This window comes from Danio rerio, chromosome 8 (assembly GCF_049306965.1).
Source record: "Danio rerio strain Tuebingen ecotype United States chromosome 8, GRCz12tu, whole genome shotgun sequence".
NCBI classification, from domain to species: domain Eukaryota; kingdom Metazoa; phylum Chordata; class Actinopteri; order Cypriniformes; family Danionidae; genus Danio; species Danio rerio.
Genome location: NC_133183.1, coordinates 1,384,860 through 1,402,500, shown reverse-complemented (window position 1 = coordinate 1,402,500; position 17,641 = coordinate 1,384,860). Strand labels below are relative to the sequence as shown.

At 37.9% G+C, this 17,641-nt stretch overlaps 1 protein-coding gene across 2 annotated transcripts in view; it reads left to right on the top strand.

Annotated features, from left to right (window-relative positions):
- smyd1b (SET and MYND domain containing 1b) overlaps window positions 1-17,641 on the top strand; it is a 36,313-nt gene that overhangs the window by 6,648 nt on the left and 12,024 nt on the right. The window contains 5 exon segments of one of the 2 annotated variants that reach the window (NM_001039636.1): window positions 18-194; window positions 1,926-2,139; window positions 6,735-6,865; window positions 11,145-11,183; window positions 16,238-16,433. In NM_001039636.1, coding sequence (NP_001034725.1) covers window positions 18-194; window positions 1,926-2,139; window positions 6,735-6,865; window positions 11,145-11,183; window positions 16,238-16,433 — 757 coding nt within the window. 2 annotated transcript variants of the gene reach the window in all.

Genomic DNA, 17,641 nt, shown 5'->3' with positions numbered 1-17,641 from the left:
TTGTGTTCCTCCTGCAGCCAGGCGTCCAGCATCTGTCACAGCTGTTTCCGGCGTCAGGAGAAGCTGCAGCGCTGCGGACAGTGCAGGTTTGCGCAGTACTGTGACAAAACATGTCAGCGCGCCGGCTGGGAGGAACACAAGCTGGAGTGTGCTGCCATCAAGACCTACGGAAAACCGCCGAGTGAAAACGTCCGGTACGAGCACAAACACATCACTCATGCCATACTATAGGGATAAAGTACATCCAGCTGATGGAGTATACACTAACCTAAGCGTTATTCAGACTCTAGATGGCGCCATATAGTTTGCGTGTTTTGTTTGTGTGTGTATAGATTTATTTATATACGTGTATGTGCGTGTGTTTTCACATGTGTGTGTATGTGAGTGTATTGTGTGTAGATGTATGTGTGAGTGTGTGCGTGCATGCATGCGTATAGGTTTGCTCATGCGCGCGTGCGTGCGTGCGTGCGTGCGTGTGTGTGTGTGTGTGTGTGTGTGTATGTAGATCACCGTTGTAGATGTGTGTGGGTGTAGATGTGTGCAGCATCATTACAACTTTGGAGAGAGCCCATAAAGCATGAAAACCCATTGTGTGTGTGTGTGTGTGTGTGTGTGTGTGTGTGTGTTTGTGTGTGTGTGTGTGTGTGTGTGTAGATTTATATGTGTATGTGTGTGTGTGTGTTCACGTGTATATATGCGTGAGTTTCTGCATGCAATTGTCTGTGTAGGTGTGTGCGAGTGTGTAGTTGTGTGTGTGTGTAGATGTGTATATGTGTGTACATGTGAGTGTGTGTGTGCATAGTGGTATGTGTTTGGTCTTGTGCGTGTGTATGTATATAAATCATATGTGTAGATGTGTGTGGGTCTAGACGTGTGTTTAATGTGTAGGTTTGTGTAATGTATGTGTGTGTGGGGATGGTTTTTATCACATTATCTGCACCAAATGTCCCCACAAGTATAGCATTACCTTTCAATTTTGAGTTTGTGTACATTTTTTTGGACTCCATGAGGAAAACAGCTCATAAATCAGACAGAATGAAGTTAAATTGTGAAAATGCAGATTGTTTACTGTGAGGGTTGGGGGTTTAGAAGTAATATGTACAGTAGAAACAGCATTACGTCTATGGAGAGAGCCCATAAAGCATTAAAACCCATTTTGTGTGTGTGTGTGTGTGTGTGTGTACATGTTTTTTTGTGATTGGGTTCAGGGGTAGTGTTGGTGTAGGGCATTAGAAAATACAGCTTGTACAGTATAAAAACAATGGAAACCAATGTATTGTCACAAAAACAAACCTCTGTGTGTGTGTGTGTGTGTGTGTGTGTGTGTAGATTTATATGTGTGTGTGTGTGTGTGTGTTCACGTGTATATATGCGTGTGTTTCTGCATGCAATTGTCTGTGTAGGTGTGTGCGAGTGTGTAGTTGTGTGTGTGTGTAGATGTGTATATGTGTGTACGTGTGAGTGTGTGTGTGTGCATAGTGGTATGTGTTTGTTTTTTATCACATTATCTGCACCAAATGTCCCCACAAGTATAGCATTACCTGTCAATTTTGAGTTTGTGTACATTTTTTTGGACTCCATGAGGAAAACAGCTCATCAATCAGACAGAATGAAGTTAAATTGTGAAAATGCAGATTGTTTACTGTGAGGGTTGGGGATTTAGAAGTAATATGTACAGTAGAAACATCATTATGTCTATGGAGAGAGCTCATAAAGCATGAAAACCCATTTTGTGTGTGTGTGTGTGTACATGTTTTTTTGTGATTGGGTTTAGAGGTAGTGTTGGTGTAGGGCATTAGAAAATACAGCTTGTACAGTATAAAAACAATGGAAACCAATGTATTGTCACAAAAACAAACCTCTGTGTGTGTGTGTGTGTGTGTGTGTGTGTGTGTGTGTGTGTGTGTGTGTGTGTGTGTGTGTAGTCTGGCGGCCCGTATCCTGTGGCGTATGGATAAGCAGGGCAGTGTGGTGTCCGACAATCAGCTGACGACTCTGGAGGATCTGGAGGATCACATCTGCGACATCTCAGAAGACGACCTGAAGGACTTTAAAGTGGACATCCACAACTTTCTGGACTACTGGCCACGCAACAGCAAACCGCACACGGTGGACAGCGTCTCGCACATCCTCGGCGTGGTACGTCAACGTCCAACATATTAATGCCAAAATGTTAATGCACAACATTGAAAAATGGAACATCAGGCGATCACCAGACACAGTGGCTAGCAGTTTTCCAACGTTACTAGCCACTCTGCATTTTCACTAGCCACAGTTTTGTTGTTGGGAAAATATTTTTATACGCATAAACATGACTTTGACATTACTTGATTTAGATTTTGTGTTTTGTCCACGTCTCCTCATTCATTTCACATTGTGTGTGTCGTGTATGAGCAAATGGGTCATGGTTTCCTAGTGTTATACTGCAATCAGTTTTTATTTCACATCACTTTTCAGAACTCAAAATTAAGGATTTAGCAAATGTATCTCTGACCACACCAAACTATAGCCCCTTTCACACATACAGACCTTTCCGGAAAATTGCCGGCAATTTTCCGGAAAGGTTGTATGTGTGAACAGGCCCTTTTTGAAAATACCGGTAAATTCGTTCTGGCTATTTTCCGGAAAGAGAAGTTGTAACATTACCGGCAATTTGCCGGAATGCTGCGCTGTGTGAATGCAGAAGGAAGATTGCCGTAATAAGCGCGTGCACGTCTAGAACGTGCTGACGTGAGACGTCTGCTTTAGCCAATCACAACAGTCAGTCGCATTTACGTCCGCGCGGTTTGTGAGAATAAAAGCCTTTGAATATTTTTCCAGACACATTTAGCTGCTAGAAGTTAGTCAGATCACGTTTATATGTTCTTCTTTATGTCAACTGTGTAAATAATCATCGATGAGATGCTTATGTTTGTTTACCTTCAAGCTTCAGCCTGTGAGCGCCTGCACACGCACATATTATGAACATCTCGACATGCGAAAGTGATCCTGCGAAAGTTGTTCACAATATTGATCATCCACAGAGTTTGTAATTTAGTCAAATGTTTACAAACACAAGCGCAGCCGTTTAAAGCTCATTAGTGGTGAATGATGTCAGAATTTACCGGTATTTTGGAATGGATGTGTGAATGCTCTTTTCCGGAAAATTTCCGTAACGTCCTCGCCTGTGTGAACAGCGCTTTTTTTAATATACCGGTAAAGTCGTTCCGGAAATTTTCCAGATATTTACTGGTATCACTGTGTGAAAGGGGCTAATAATTATTTCTTAGCCACAAATTTTAAATGTGTCAAAACAAGCTAAATATAGCTGTATACTATACTATCTATTAAACATTCTGCGTCAAGCGCACAAGTATGTTACGACGTTGACGCATAGCCCTACGCTGTGGCCGTCGGCTTCGCTGACGTGCACCTCTCAAAAAATGTAACTACACATCGCAATGACACGTAGCGTCTGTGATTGGTCGGCTTGGTTGCGCTGACGAGTCAGGGCGGGACCGAGAGCGGCGCGAGCCCAATGGAGCGATTGTTTACAAGTGTGGAGTCCCGTGAAGGAGCTCCGGATGGAAAGTTTTGTTTTGTGTTTACCTCATAGTTAAAGTTGTTGCACGTCCGCCATTACCTGCCTCAAAATGAGCGAGTTTGAGCCACTTGTACATCCCGGAAGCGTTCAGAAAGAACAGAGACACATTAACACCTCACTGCCAACTAGCGTTTTAGGCCCCGTTTACACTAGTGCGTTTTAGTTTTAAAACGGCGTTGTAGAATGAAAACGATCCGCGTCCACACTCGCGTTTTACCCAGCGTTTCTGAACTGCTCTCCGTCCACACCAAAACGCTGAAAACGCACATCACGTGACCACACACACACTCTCGGGCAAGCGCTCCAGCATTTCTACCCAGATGAGAGCTCTGCTTGTCGGACTGCTCATCAAGCATCTCCCGCTGGATCTAATCTCAATATATTTGCTAAACGTGATATTTCATTCATCTTGTTGTCTTTATCTAACGACATATTCCCTGACTTTGGTCATTGGAATCTATTAAGTTACTTGTTCACGGGTAACATGTTTTGGTTAAGTGCAAAGATAAGTTAATGATTAATCCAGGTACATTGACTGATCGCTTGCTTTTATTTCCTACAATGTATAAACTTATTGTATGTTATACTTTTATAATTGTCGATTATTAAAACTGATATTCAGCAAAAGAGAGGGTGCGTTTCGTATTTTCACTGAAATTGAAAGGAGGCAGTTGTTATCGGCTCCGTTTTGTTATAAATATCCACACAGTGAAGATGACGCTCATATATGCAGCACGACGCCTCAACATTTCTGCTGTCTGTTAAGTTGCTAATATTAAAATGAAAATAGGCAGTTCCTTAAATCATGTTTACATTTTATTGTTGAGAAAGTGAAACAACGAAGCCAGGGTGATGTGAATGAAGTTATAAAGTACACTGTTCCCTTTGAAGATTTACGCGTGTCCTCGGTATGTTTTCCATATCAAACTGAGAAGGGGGAGACTGCAGCCTTGATCAACCTTGCGAAGTCTTAACTTACAATAAGAGGATGCGAGACTGAACTGTGTGTGTTAGGCTACTTAATATTCAGGAAAAGCCCCAATCAGATAGGCGAACGTTTGCAGCCCCGCCTCCGTTTTCAGATGTCTCCGTCTTTCCCCATCCACACTGAGACGGAGTAGCAGCGTTTTAGAATGAAAACGGCCTCCAGCGTTTTCAAAAAGCTCCGTTTTCGGCGCTCGAGAACTCCGGCGTAGTGTGGACGGATGGCGTAACCGTAGCAAAACTTATGCGTTTTCAAACTAAAACGCACTAGTGTAAACGGGGCCTTAGACATGTTAATGCAGACCAACAGAGACAGCGCACAGAAGTATAAATGCACAGCTACGCGCGTTGCATGCGCTGTTGGTTGTGCCGGTCACTTGATGCAGAAGTATAAACCAGGCTTAACTATCAGGCACCTATTGAGTTATGCGTTCCAGTAAAACATGTACGAATAAAATGGAGCGGGTGCTTTTTAAAATGAATGACGGTGAATGGAAGTCCAACATGTGAGCCGTCTGACAAAACAGTGCCCTTCTGAATCAAATCAGCAGGATGCCCTTCTGGATCTTTCACTTCCTAGACACTACTGACCACGCTTACATGGCCATCTGTAATCTAGTTATTTGCCATAATAGACAATAATATAATTAAAGTGTTTACGTGAAGTACTTTCATGTAAGAGTTTCCTGTAATCCTGATTTTAACTGCAGTTCGGCAGTTTCACATTCACTCATGAACATTTCATTCATGCCCCCGTGACAAACTGGGCTATTAGACGCAAATAAGGAGTAAAGTGGAGATCTGCACAAGACTAAATTTTGAATCAAATCAGCCATTCTGAGCATTAAAAAAAATTTGTGATTATTATTATTGATCCACAAGTAGAGCTCGGCTTCACCACATAATTACATTCAACATCATCACGTCACATAAAAACAAATACATTTAAGATCAAATGCAGCACATTAAAAACCCACAATTAACCCTAATCATGCTCTAATCCCAGCATTTAAATCTCAGTTGGCACAAATGATATTTAATACACACGTTTTCTTTTTTAAGGTAGCCTGAAATGTCTTTTTGATGGCAAAGGTTGAACTTTTATATTTAAAGTGGTTTAAATCTAGTTGTGTGTCAGCAGACTGTGAATATCTCCAGCCTCTAATGGTAGAACAATTAATTAATTTTATTTATTATAATCATACTAGATAAATCAGTCTGCAGAAACACTTTGATTGACATTCTCCCTTTGCACGTGTCATCAGAGGGGGAAAGCCCCGCCCACTAGTGTCCATCTCTCCCTCATTAGCATAAACAGCAGCCCTGAGTGAGAAGCAGCCGTCTGTCCATTAGCCATTAGAGTGTTTGAGCTGCTGAAGATAACGTCAGCATAGATTAAAGCTGCGGTCACACTAGAGTTTGTGTGTGCGAAATTTTGTCGTGCGGAGCTGCGAAAAGGGGCGGGATTAAACAACATGATTAGACATTTAAAAAGCTTGCGATTGCTCCATGTTTTAAATTTCTGTACTGAGAGGTCATGTTTGGATCCTCGGTTGGTCTCACGCAGTGAAGTGATGCGATTTCGCAGGTCAGAGTTCACCAAGCTTGAACTATGCACCGCAGCAACCTGCGAAATTTGACGCATGACCCCGCGTTTCCGGTCTGACGCATTCGCGTACGCATGAATGGAAGTCTACGGGAGGAAAAGCCCAGTGTGACCGCAGCTTAAGAGGATTACGCCCCATTCACACGGGGCGTCAGCGTCAACGGTTCCCCTTCACTTTGAATGGGTGACATCAGGTGTTGCTGAACTGCATTGTGGATCCGTCAGCGCCGCTTCATAGGCGTTGCTCGCTGCAGAAGTTGGGACTAGCTCAACTTTTCAAGCGCCAACGGAAGCGTCAGCCAATCAGATCGCTGTATGCAAATACACCAGCTAGACAGTGGCTTATTGCTGACTGAATTTCATTGGCTGACGCTTCTATGACAATCGCTTCAGCCACAACTTCAGACACACCTTCAGTCAAGTGTTGACTCTGAAGCCCCGTGTGAATGGGGCGTCATAGATGTGGAGTTTTAGATGAGACAGGATTCTCCATAGTAATGTCATTATTACATGTAATCTCCTAACAAGACTTATATATCCTGTGCTCTTTCTGTGTGTCAGATCAACTGTAACGGGTTCATGGTGAGCGATCAGCGCGGCCTGCAGGCGGTCGGTGTGGGGTTATTTCCCAATCTGTGTTTGGTGAACCACGACTGCTGGCCCAACTGCACTGTCATCCTCAACAATGGAAAGTAAGTGTGTGTTCGTAAGTGTGTGTTCGTAAGTGTGTGTTCGTAAGTGTGTGTTCGTAAGTGTGTGTTCGTAAGTGCGTGTTCGTAAGTGCGTGTTCGTAAGTGTGTGTTCATTTTCTCTGAGATGTAAAGCACCCTGTAAACCCCTGTAAAAAACTGCAGTGATTTCAGTTGTGAAAGACAAAATGCTACAACTTGACGGTAATTTTACTCAAGAATTTCACTTGCTGACTTAAAAGTAGGGGTGTCAAGAGCCCCTTTCACACATTCAGACCGTCTGTATGTGTGAACAGGCCCTTTTTGACAATACCGGTAAATTCGTTCCGGCTATTTTCCAGAAAGAGAAGTTGAAACATTACGAGAGGGGTCTGGCTGCAGACTCAGTGCAGTGCAATCTGAGCTGCATCCAATGCTTTTTAATGCGCTCATCTAACCCCACCCCTAACCCGACCCGTCACCGTGACGTCACTCACTCCATTGAGTGCATTGTGTCTGACAATGCATCGCTGAGTGATGCAATCTCAGCTTTCATCATAAAGGCTGTATCCAAATAGTATTGAACATTATCGGTAATTTGATGGAATGCTGCGCTGTGTGAATGCAGTAGGAAGATTGCTGGGAAGAGAGCGTTGACGTCTAGAACATGCTGACGAAAGACATCTACTTTAGCCAATCAGAACGTGCGGTTTGTGAAAATAAAAGCCTGTGAACGTTTTCCCCAGACACATTTAGCTGCTTGATGTCGAGATCACGTGTCTATCTTCTGGTGTAAATAATTATCGATAAGATGCTTATGATAAGCCGTTGTTTGTTTATCTTCAAGCTCTGACGCGTGTGGACATAAAGCAGCCGGTGAGCGCCAGCACAAACAGAGGCCAGCTAGTGAGTGCTGTGCAGGCAAACCTCACTCCTCTGACCTCTAAAGGTGCTCTGGTGACGGATGCCAGAGGCCATGATCTTTAGCCTCCTTGGTAGAGCAACCGACTCCCATGCGGAAGGTCGCCAGTTCGATATCAGCTCGGAGCGGGTTGGGTGGCGTAGGACCGGTGGAGGTTACACACACACACATATTTTGAACATCTCAACATGCGAAAGTGTTTCTCTATATGTTTTCATCGAAATCGTTCACAATACTGATCCATCCACAGAGTTTGTAATGTAGTCCACAAATACATAATTGTAATGTGTTCACAAATACAAGCGCAGCCGTTTAGAGCTCATTTCTGCTTAATGATGTCAGAATTTACCGCTATTTTGGAATGGATGTATGTGCGTATGTACACTGGGTGGTCAACATCCATTACTTAAACCCGGTCAGAGGTGAAAAGGCAACATTGACGACATAGCAGTTACACATTTAGGAGTGCATTTAGATTTGCGTATTTGGGTGTGTGTATGTGTGTGGTTTCTGAAATAAAGCAATAACAATAAATAAAAAAGATTCTTAAACAAATGTTCTTGAATGCCAATAAATAAACATTACTGAATGCTGAATAATAATAATAATAATAATTTATTTTGTTTATAAATGGCGCCTTTCTGGACACCCAAGGTCGCCTTACAGTAAGCATCAGCAGACATGCTAAACAACTTAAACATTACTAAAAACAATCATTGACCAAACAAGTTAAAACGCAATAGCGAATATAAAAGAACATAATAAAAACATGATAAAAAAATTGTTAAGTAAAAGCCTGCTTAAAAAGATGGGTCTTTAGACGTGATTTAAAATTGTGAAGACTATCACTGCTCCTAAGATCTACTGGAAGTAGATACAATAGTACTACAAAGGTAATTCCGCTAATGGCCACTAGGCTCTTGCACTAGTTATAACAAATAGCAGCCATGTAGACTCGTTACATCTAGTATAATCTATCAATACAACTTGCGATACATCACATAAACTATTTTTAGTATCTTTAAATACTAATTATAAATGTATAAACATCCTATAGTTTCAATGAGCATTATTAATATAAGTATATGCGGTAAACATTGATTTTAACAGTCTATTTATACAGATCTATGAAGCAAACTCTTTTAGCTAAGGCAGGGGTCACCAATCTCAGTCCTCGAGGGCCGGTGTCCCTCCAGGGTTTAGTTTCAACTTGCCTCAACACACCTGCCTGGTTGTTTCAAGTATACCTAGTAAGACCTTGATTAGCTTGTTCAGGTGTGTTTGATTAGGGTTGGAGCTAAAATCTGCAGGACACCGGCCCTCCAGGAACAAGTTTGGTGACCCCTGAGCTAAGGCATCTTAAAATATTGAGGTAGAACAAAACAGTATACATTAGAAAGTATACATAAGCACACTTTTAGCTAACAATAAATAGTAATGTGTACTTACATTCTCAAATGAGGGACAATGAGAAATTGTGACGCGACCTCTGCTCAGACCTGAATGCAATGTGAGTGCGGGCCATTTGGGGAGATGGGAGGGGGGACAAGCCAAGGCAACTGTACATAGTGTGAGCACGCCCTAAAACTGTAGCAGTAATCAACACTCTTGTGTTTTAGATTCAACAATGCAGGTAATCGTTATGTATTTGCAAAATGTCATTCACACATGCTAAACGACAGACACAGATGTGGCCAGCAAATTCACCTGAGCACTTTCGTTAAGTGTTGCTGTACATCCACATGTCGGCATTCACAACCTCTCAGATCTGGCTGTTTGACGTTTCCATTTCCTAGAATCATAGAATTGGGTGAGAGAGGCAGGTGTGGGCGAGAGACATGCAGGACAGAAGTGAGAGTGTGAACTGAAAGAGCAGGAATAAACCCTGTAGATCCTCATGTGATTCTGGCTTTCTGGGAAACACTGTCATCTGAGTGTGTGTGCGTGTCTGTGTCTGTGTCTGTGTGTGTGTGTGTGTGCAGGGCTGATGACCACACACACTTATCATTAGTGTGTGAATCTACATGCATTTTCTTCTAATCCGATTTTGATACGTCCACACATTGAGATCCGGATGTGCTGAACACTGGGAAACAGCACAGAGAGTCACTTCAGTCCGTTCTGCTTTTATTTTTATCAGTCTCAGTCGTCTAGTAAACATTATTATTTCAAACTCAAATGAGGACACTAACCTCATCAATAGTGACAGTAAATTATTTTAATACAATTGTATATATATATATATATATACAGTTGAAGTCAGAATTATTAGCCCCCCTGTTTATTTTTTTCCCCAATATCTGTTTAACAGAGAGATTTCTTCAATCAGCACATTTCTAATCATAATAGTTTTAATAACTCATCTCTAATATTAGACTAGATATTCTTCAAGACACTTCTGTACAGCTTAAAGTGACATTTAAAGGCTTAACTGGGTTAATTAGGTTAACTAGGCAGGTTAGGGGAATTAGGCAAGTCATTGTATAACAGTGGTTTGTTCTGGAGACAAACTAATATTGCAGAAGGGGCGAATAATATTGACCTTAAAATGGTGTTTAAAAAATTAAAAACTGATTTTATTGTTGCCGAAATAAAACAAATAAGACTTTCTCCAGAAGAACAAATATTATCAGACATACTGTGAAAATGTCTTTGCTCTGTTGAACACCATTTAAGAAATATTAAAAAAAGAAAAAAAATTCAAAGGCGGGCTAATAATTACCTTAACTGTATATTACAGTGTTGGGTAAAGGTTGTTTCAGTTAAGTCACTTAAACAAACGTATACAATTTCATTATTATGTGACATTTTAAGGAAAGTTATGTGAGATATATGAAGAGTTCCAACACAATCTCACGGCAATTCGTAACAATTTGATTCAGTGGCTAATACGTAGGAATTAGTACGATCTATTTTGTACTATTTAGTATGATTTGCTTATCACCCAATGACGGTTAGGGGTGGGGTTAGGTGCCACGCCTCCTTTTTAAAATCGTACAGTTTCGTACGACTGAACTCTGATCCACCGTGCCGCCACATATAATTTAGTAAATATATATTTTAATATTTTAATATATATAACTTAAAACTAAAAGCAAGATTATTTTGCTCGCTTTAAATAAAAGTTTATTTAAATTTGACTCATGATTTCTGAAATCAAGAGTATATTTTCAATTGTTTTGAAAACGCATAAGCATTTTAAGCATTTTTAGATTTTTTGTAAAGTATTTAAATAAATTTTTGCAGTGCATAAAACAAGTTGTCCCCAAAACACCTGAGTAATTGTGTTGTTTGAGTAGCCTGAAAAGGCAGCAGAAATCATGTTTTGAGTGTAAAATAACCTGGATTGAGACGCTTGTTGGCCTGTTGTTTGTGTTTCAGTCAGTCGGCCATCGATACTGTGTTTCACTCTCAGAAGAGGTGGGTTTTCAGATCTATATATCATATCAGCTTTATTTCATCATCAATAATCAATCATCAGTAATCAATGATCAATCATCAACCCTTCCAAACAGACAAAACACTTCATTATTGATTCTTTACTTCATGTATCATGTGGGGTCGAATTGATTGTTTTGATTATGAATTTTTTTTTTTTATGATTTCAAATATTTAATCATTTCTTGTTTTAACCATAAATTCCCTTGTTTTTACAGGTTTCTTGATTTAATAATCTTGATAAATAATTCAAAAATCATTACTCAAAACTTAATTAAAATTAATTTATTGGATTTTTTTTGTAATGTTTTTTTAAAAAATATTTTTAACTGTTTAAAAATTTCTATGTTCATATTATTTATGTTTTGTTTTATTTTTTATTTAATTTTATGTTATTTAATATTATTAATTTTATTTTATTTTAGTATTTGTGTTTTGTTCTATTTAATAAAATTTTATTTCATTTCATTTTTATTTTATATTTTAATATACATTTTTTTATTTTAATTTTTAATTTAATTTAACTTTGTTACTTTGTTATTTTTATTTTTTCTTTGTTTTATTTTAATTTTTATTTCATTTCATTTTATTTAGTTTTATCAACTTTATTCAATTCAAAGTATTTTTGTCTTGTTTTATTTAATGAATTTTTTTAATTTCATTTGATTTCATTTTTTCATTTATATTTGTATTAATTTTGTTTTTTATTAAAAATTTTTATTTCATTTCATTTTGTTATTTTATTATTTGATTTTACCATTTTTTTGTTTTGTTTTAATTTTCAATTTCATTTTATTTTATATTTGATTTATTTGTTTATTTTTTATTTGCTTATTTTTTATTTGATAACATTTTATTTCATTTCATTCGATTTTTTTTGTAGTTATTTTATATCTGTATTATTTTTGTTTTTATTGATATTATTTCATTACCCTATTTTATTTTATTTTTTTGTTTAGTTTATTTTATCTTATAATTATAATTAATTTTACAATTTTATAATTTTTAATTATAAGTTTAGATTTTTTTTCTATCATTTTTTAAAAGATTAATTGTTTTATATTTGTATTCTTTTTATTTTCTATTTTAATATTTAGTTTTATTTTATCGTATTTAATTTTATATTTTATGCAAGTCATTTGAAGTGAATAAATGAGAACAGAAATGAATTCACTATTTAACCACAGTAGAATCAAGCTTGTCAAGCTCCATTCCTTTACCCCATAGGGAAATCCATTTTTAACCATAAATGATATTCAACAGATAACAAACCAAAATGTGATTTGTTAATCCAATAAATCTTCAAGCAAGACATTATAAAATCCCCAAACCATAAATGGAGCAGCGCTATATATAACAGAAAGCGGTCAGTCTTGAGGTGTTTTGCTGTATATTTGTGTATTTCACACCTAATATCAGATTTTCACACTTCAGTTTCGACAGCTGCCACCACTAATGCTCTTTAATATGCAAATGTATGAGTTTACAACGTTTGACAGGTTTTCTCATAGTTTTGTCTGTGTCTTTGTGTTTCTGTTTGCCGTCAGATCAAGTGTATAGCTGTGTTTCTCAACTGGTTTGTGCATTAAACACACATATATTACTGTATATGTGAAACTGCAGACGTTTACGCTGCAAAAAATACTAATTTTCTTTGGGTTTTTGTCTTATTTCTAGTCCAAATGTCTAACAATTCTTAAATCAAGAAGCATTTTATAGACAAGCAAAAAATATAGTTTTGTTTTCAGTAATAATACGCCCAAATAAAGTGAGTTTTTCCATTAAAACAAGCAAAATAATCTGCCATTAGGGTATGGTAATGATCTAACATCAAAAGGAAAAACAAGATTGCTCACCCCATTGGCAGATAGTTTCAACCCAGGCTCATTATGGATATGTACCCAGGTCTACATTTCTGAGAACAGCAAAATACGAGACCTTGGGTACGTCAGCTCGCAGTTTTTATTTTTGCAAATCCAACAGAGGCTGCAGTGCAACAGAGGCTTTTTGATGATCCCAAATCCCTCTCACGCATCCTTATCTCACATAAATGTGGCACATTTTACACTTCAGCTGACCGGGCCGGCTTGCTGTTGACCGAATGACTCACCCAGCCCCTTTCCTAAACCCAACCCATAGTGTTTTCAAAGGCAATCTAGTAAAAAAAAGCAGCTGTGTAATTTCACCACGTGTTCAACCTGTTGTTTATTTCTGTATTTATTTACTTATTTTTTTGGTTTTGTTTTGCCTGGTTTTTGGAACCGTTTCTCACCGGACTCGAACCCCGTCATCGTAGTCAACTCCGCGGACACACACGGCGCAAGGTTATAATAGTTTTGGATTTTTCATTAGTTTTATTTTTTATTTCGTTTAGAATTTTTGTTTTCCTTGTAAGCCTCTCTGGGTCGTGTTTAATTCTGTGACCGTTCTGCTGTCATGTCCACTCGTTGTTTTTGTTGCGGGAGCAACAGGGAGGAAGACCGGCTTGTTCTGGCCAATGGCAGCAGGATTAGAGACTCTGAGGTGCTGTATGGGTTAAACACATGCAGTACGAAGTAAATAGATTCACTTCTAAACGACTTACAGTATGGATCCAATACATTTACACAGATGAAAACAAAGGAGGTTTTTGCTATAATTAAAGTTCAGTTAGTTTTGTATGAACCCAATACAGTTTCTAGTTTTTCAAAAACTCTTGTTTTTATTTTTACATCAGTTATCGAAAATGATTTTCAATTCTAGTTTTCATTTTTTGTTTGTTTTTGTTACCTATAATAACCTTGGCGCGGCGAGCAACTGGGCAAACTGGTAACACCGAAAAAGCCGTCCATACGGAGTTAAGTGGTCAGCTGGTCGCGATAAAATGAACAGAAGCCGTCGGCAGCATCATACAACTCTGTAGCATTTGTTTTAAAGACTAAATTCAGCCAGACGTACCTCTGGGTACATAATTTGTGCTCCCCAGAAATGTAGACATGGGTATTCAATTCAATTCAGCTTTATTTGTATTGCGCTTTTCCAATGTAGATTGTGTCAAAGCAGCTTCACATAAATGGTCACAGTAACTGGATCAGTGTAGTTCAGTTTTTAGTGCTTAAGTTCAGTTCAGTTTAGCTCAGTTCAGCGTGGTTTAAAGTCATTACTGAGAGTCCAAACACTGAAGAGCAAATTCATCGATGCATAGCTCTACAGATCCTGAACCATGCAAGCTAGAGGCAACAGCAGAGAGGGAAAAAAACTTCACCAATAGGAGAGTGAAGAAAAAAAACCTTGAGAGAACCAGGCTCAGGGCACGACCATTTTAATTTCTCCGCTGGCCAAAAGTCTTGTGCAGAGCTGCAGTCTCAGCGGTGGAGGCTGGAAGATGGCCTCAGCGAAGACTCGTCTGTTTCTGGAGCATCACTGGAATCAGTCTCATACTCTCCACTCCTCCATGACCGGCGCAGCAGCAGCTCAGGATATGGCCTGGTCCTGGATATGGAAACCTTGGGATCATCACGTCACTGGTCTTGGATAATCTGAGGACCTCGGGATGAGTATCCCCAGGTGGAAATGGAGAATAAAGAGAATAATTAGTGTAGTTGCTGTTTATAGTGTATATAAACAAGATGCAGAAACTTGTATGGAACTTGTATGGAAACCTGCTAGGTGATGCACTGAGTGTATGCTTTACTAAACAGACAGGTCTTTAATCTAGTTTTGAACTGAGCGAGTGTGTCTGAGCCTCTGATGTTATTAGGAAGGCTATTCCAGAGTGTAGGAGCCATAAAGAAGAAGGCTCGACCTCCTTTAGTGGACCTTGCTATTCTAGGTACTAGCAGAAGCCCTGAGTTTTGAGATCTTAAAGAGCAGGTTGGATTGTAGCGAGACAGAATGTTGGTTATATAAACAGGAGCTTGATTATTTAAAGCTTTATAGGTGAGGGGTAATATTTTAAATTCAATACGAAACTGAACAGGCAGCCACTGTACGGAGGATAACATTGGGGTGATATGATCCACAATGAGTCTGTGTTGGATTATTGAGCTTATCTCAAGGAAAAACTCAACATTGACTTAATAATTCTGAAAATAAGACAATGTTTTCTTCTTGTCCAGAAAATGCTTCTTGATTTCAGGATGATTTTTAGAGATTTGAACTACAAACAAGATTAAATCTTGTAAAAAGAATGAAAAATTTTTTCCCAAATGATGTTGAACAGATTCAGGAATTGTTCACAGTATTTCCTCTAATGCAGCGGTTCTCATCAAGTACCACCTTAGAAAAAAATTGTCTCTCCAAGTACCACCAAAATGAGCAGTATTGAAATACAGTCGCGTAGTAAGCCCAGTAAAGCAGCTAGAACTCAGCACAGTTAAAAAACAGATGGCAGATTACCTCAGAAATATAGGCTATATGTCATATATGACATATTATATACATCATTTTTGATAAATTTTTTAATGTGTGTAGCATGTACATGACATATTTCATTTCTCCGCGTACCACTAGAAGGAAGCCTGCGTACCACTAGTGGTACACGTACCACAGTTTGAGAACCACTGCTCTAATATTTGTTCTTCTGGAGAAAGTCTTATTTGTTTTATTTCGGCTAGAATAAAAGCATTTTTTAATTGTTTTAAAGTCATGTTAAGGTCAATACTATTCGCCCCTTCAGCAATATTAGTGTTGGATTGTCTCCAGAACAAACCACTGTTATACAATGACTTGCCTAATTACCCTAACTTTACCCTAATTACCCTAGTGAAGCCTTTACATGTCACTTTAAGCTGAATACTAGTGTCTTGAAGAATATCTAGTCTAATATTATGTGCCGTCATCATGGCAAAGAGAAAATAAATCGGTTATTGGAGATGAGATATTAACACTATTATGATTAGAAATGTGTTGAACAAAAATATACTCTTTGTTATACAGAAATTACAGGGGGGCTAATAATTCTGACTTTATGTATTTTAGATATCTGGACTAGCTACAGGACATAACCTCCATGTGAAATGCATTATTCTGCAGTGTAATGTCTGTTTGTGGTGCAGGATTGAGCTGCGTGCTCTGGGAAAGATCAGTGCGGGTGAAGAAGTGACGGTGGCGTATGTGGATTATCTGAACGTGTCTGCAGACCGCCAGCGTTTGCTAAAACAGCAGTATTTCTTTGACTGCACATGCAAACACTGCACAGAGAAAATCAAAGATGACCTGAAGATGGCCGGAGCTGAGGTGGATGGAGTCAAGGTGAGCATTAGAGATACATATGGGCTTTCATTAGTGTGGAAGCTTGTTTTCAAACACAGAATAATATATAATAATGATGATAATACTATTGTTAATAATAATAATGATGATGATAATACTGACAATAATAATAATAATCAAATAAAATAATAATAATGGTAACAATAATAATAATAATAATGTATGATAATGATAATAGTGATGATGATTATAATAATTACAAAAATAATCATATTCATATATAAAAAATAATAATAATAATGATAATAATAAGAAGGGCGACGCAGTGGTGCAGTAGCCTCACAGCAAGAAGGTCGCTGGGTCGCTGGTTCGAATCTCGGCTCAGTTGGCCTTTCTGTGTGGAGTTTGCATGTTCTCCCTGCCTTCGCATGGGTTTCCTCCGGGTGCTCCGGTTTCCCTCACAGTCCAAAGACATGCGGTACAGGTGAATTGGGTAGGCTAAATTGTCCGTAGTGTATGAGTGTAAATGAGTGTGTGTGTGTGGCTGTTTCCCTAAGATGGGTTGCGGCTGGAAGGGCATCCGCTGCGTAGAAGTGTGCTGGATGAGTTGGCGGTTCATTCTGCTGTGGCGACCCCGGATTAATAAAGGGACTAAGCCGACAAGAAGATGAATTAATAAAAATAAGTATAATGATAATAATGATTATGATAATATTAATAGTATTGATGATGATGATAATAATAATAATATAATAACAATAATCATACATAAAATAATAATAGTAACAATAATAACAATAGTAATAATAAAAATAATGATGATGATGATGATGAAAATAATAATAATCATTATCATCATCATCTTAATCTTAATCGTATATATAAAATAATAATAGTGGTAATGAAAAAGATAATAATAAGTATATTGGTGATGATGATGATGATGATGATTATGATGATAATATTAATGACAATAATATTATTATAATGATGATGATGATGATGATAACAATTATAATAATGATAATAATAATAATAACTGTAATAATATTATGATGATGATAATAATTATAATAATGATAATATAATAATAATAATAATAATAATAATAATAATAATAATAATAATAATAATAATAATAATAATGGTAATGATAATAATAAGTAGAATGATAATAAAAATATTAATAATAATATTAATGGTAATGATTATAATGGTAATAATAATCAAATAAGATAATAATGGTA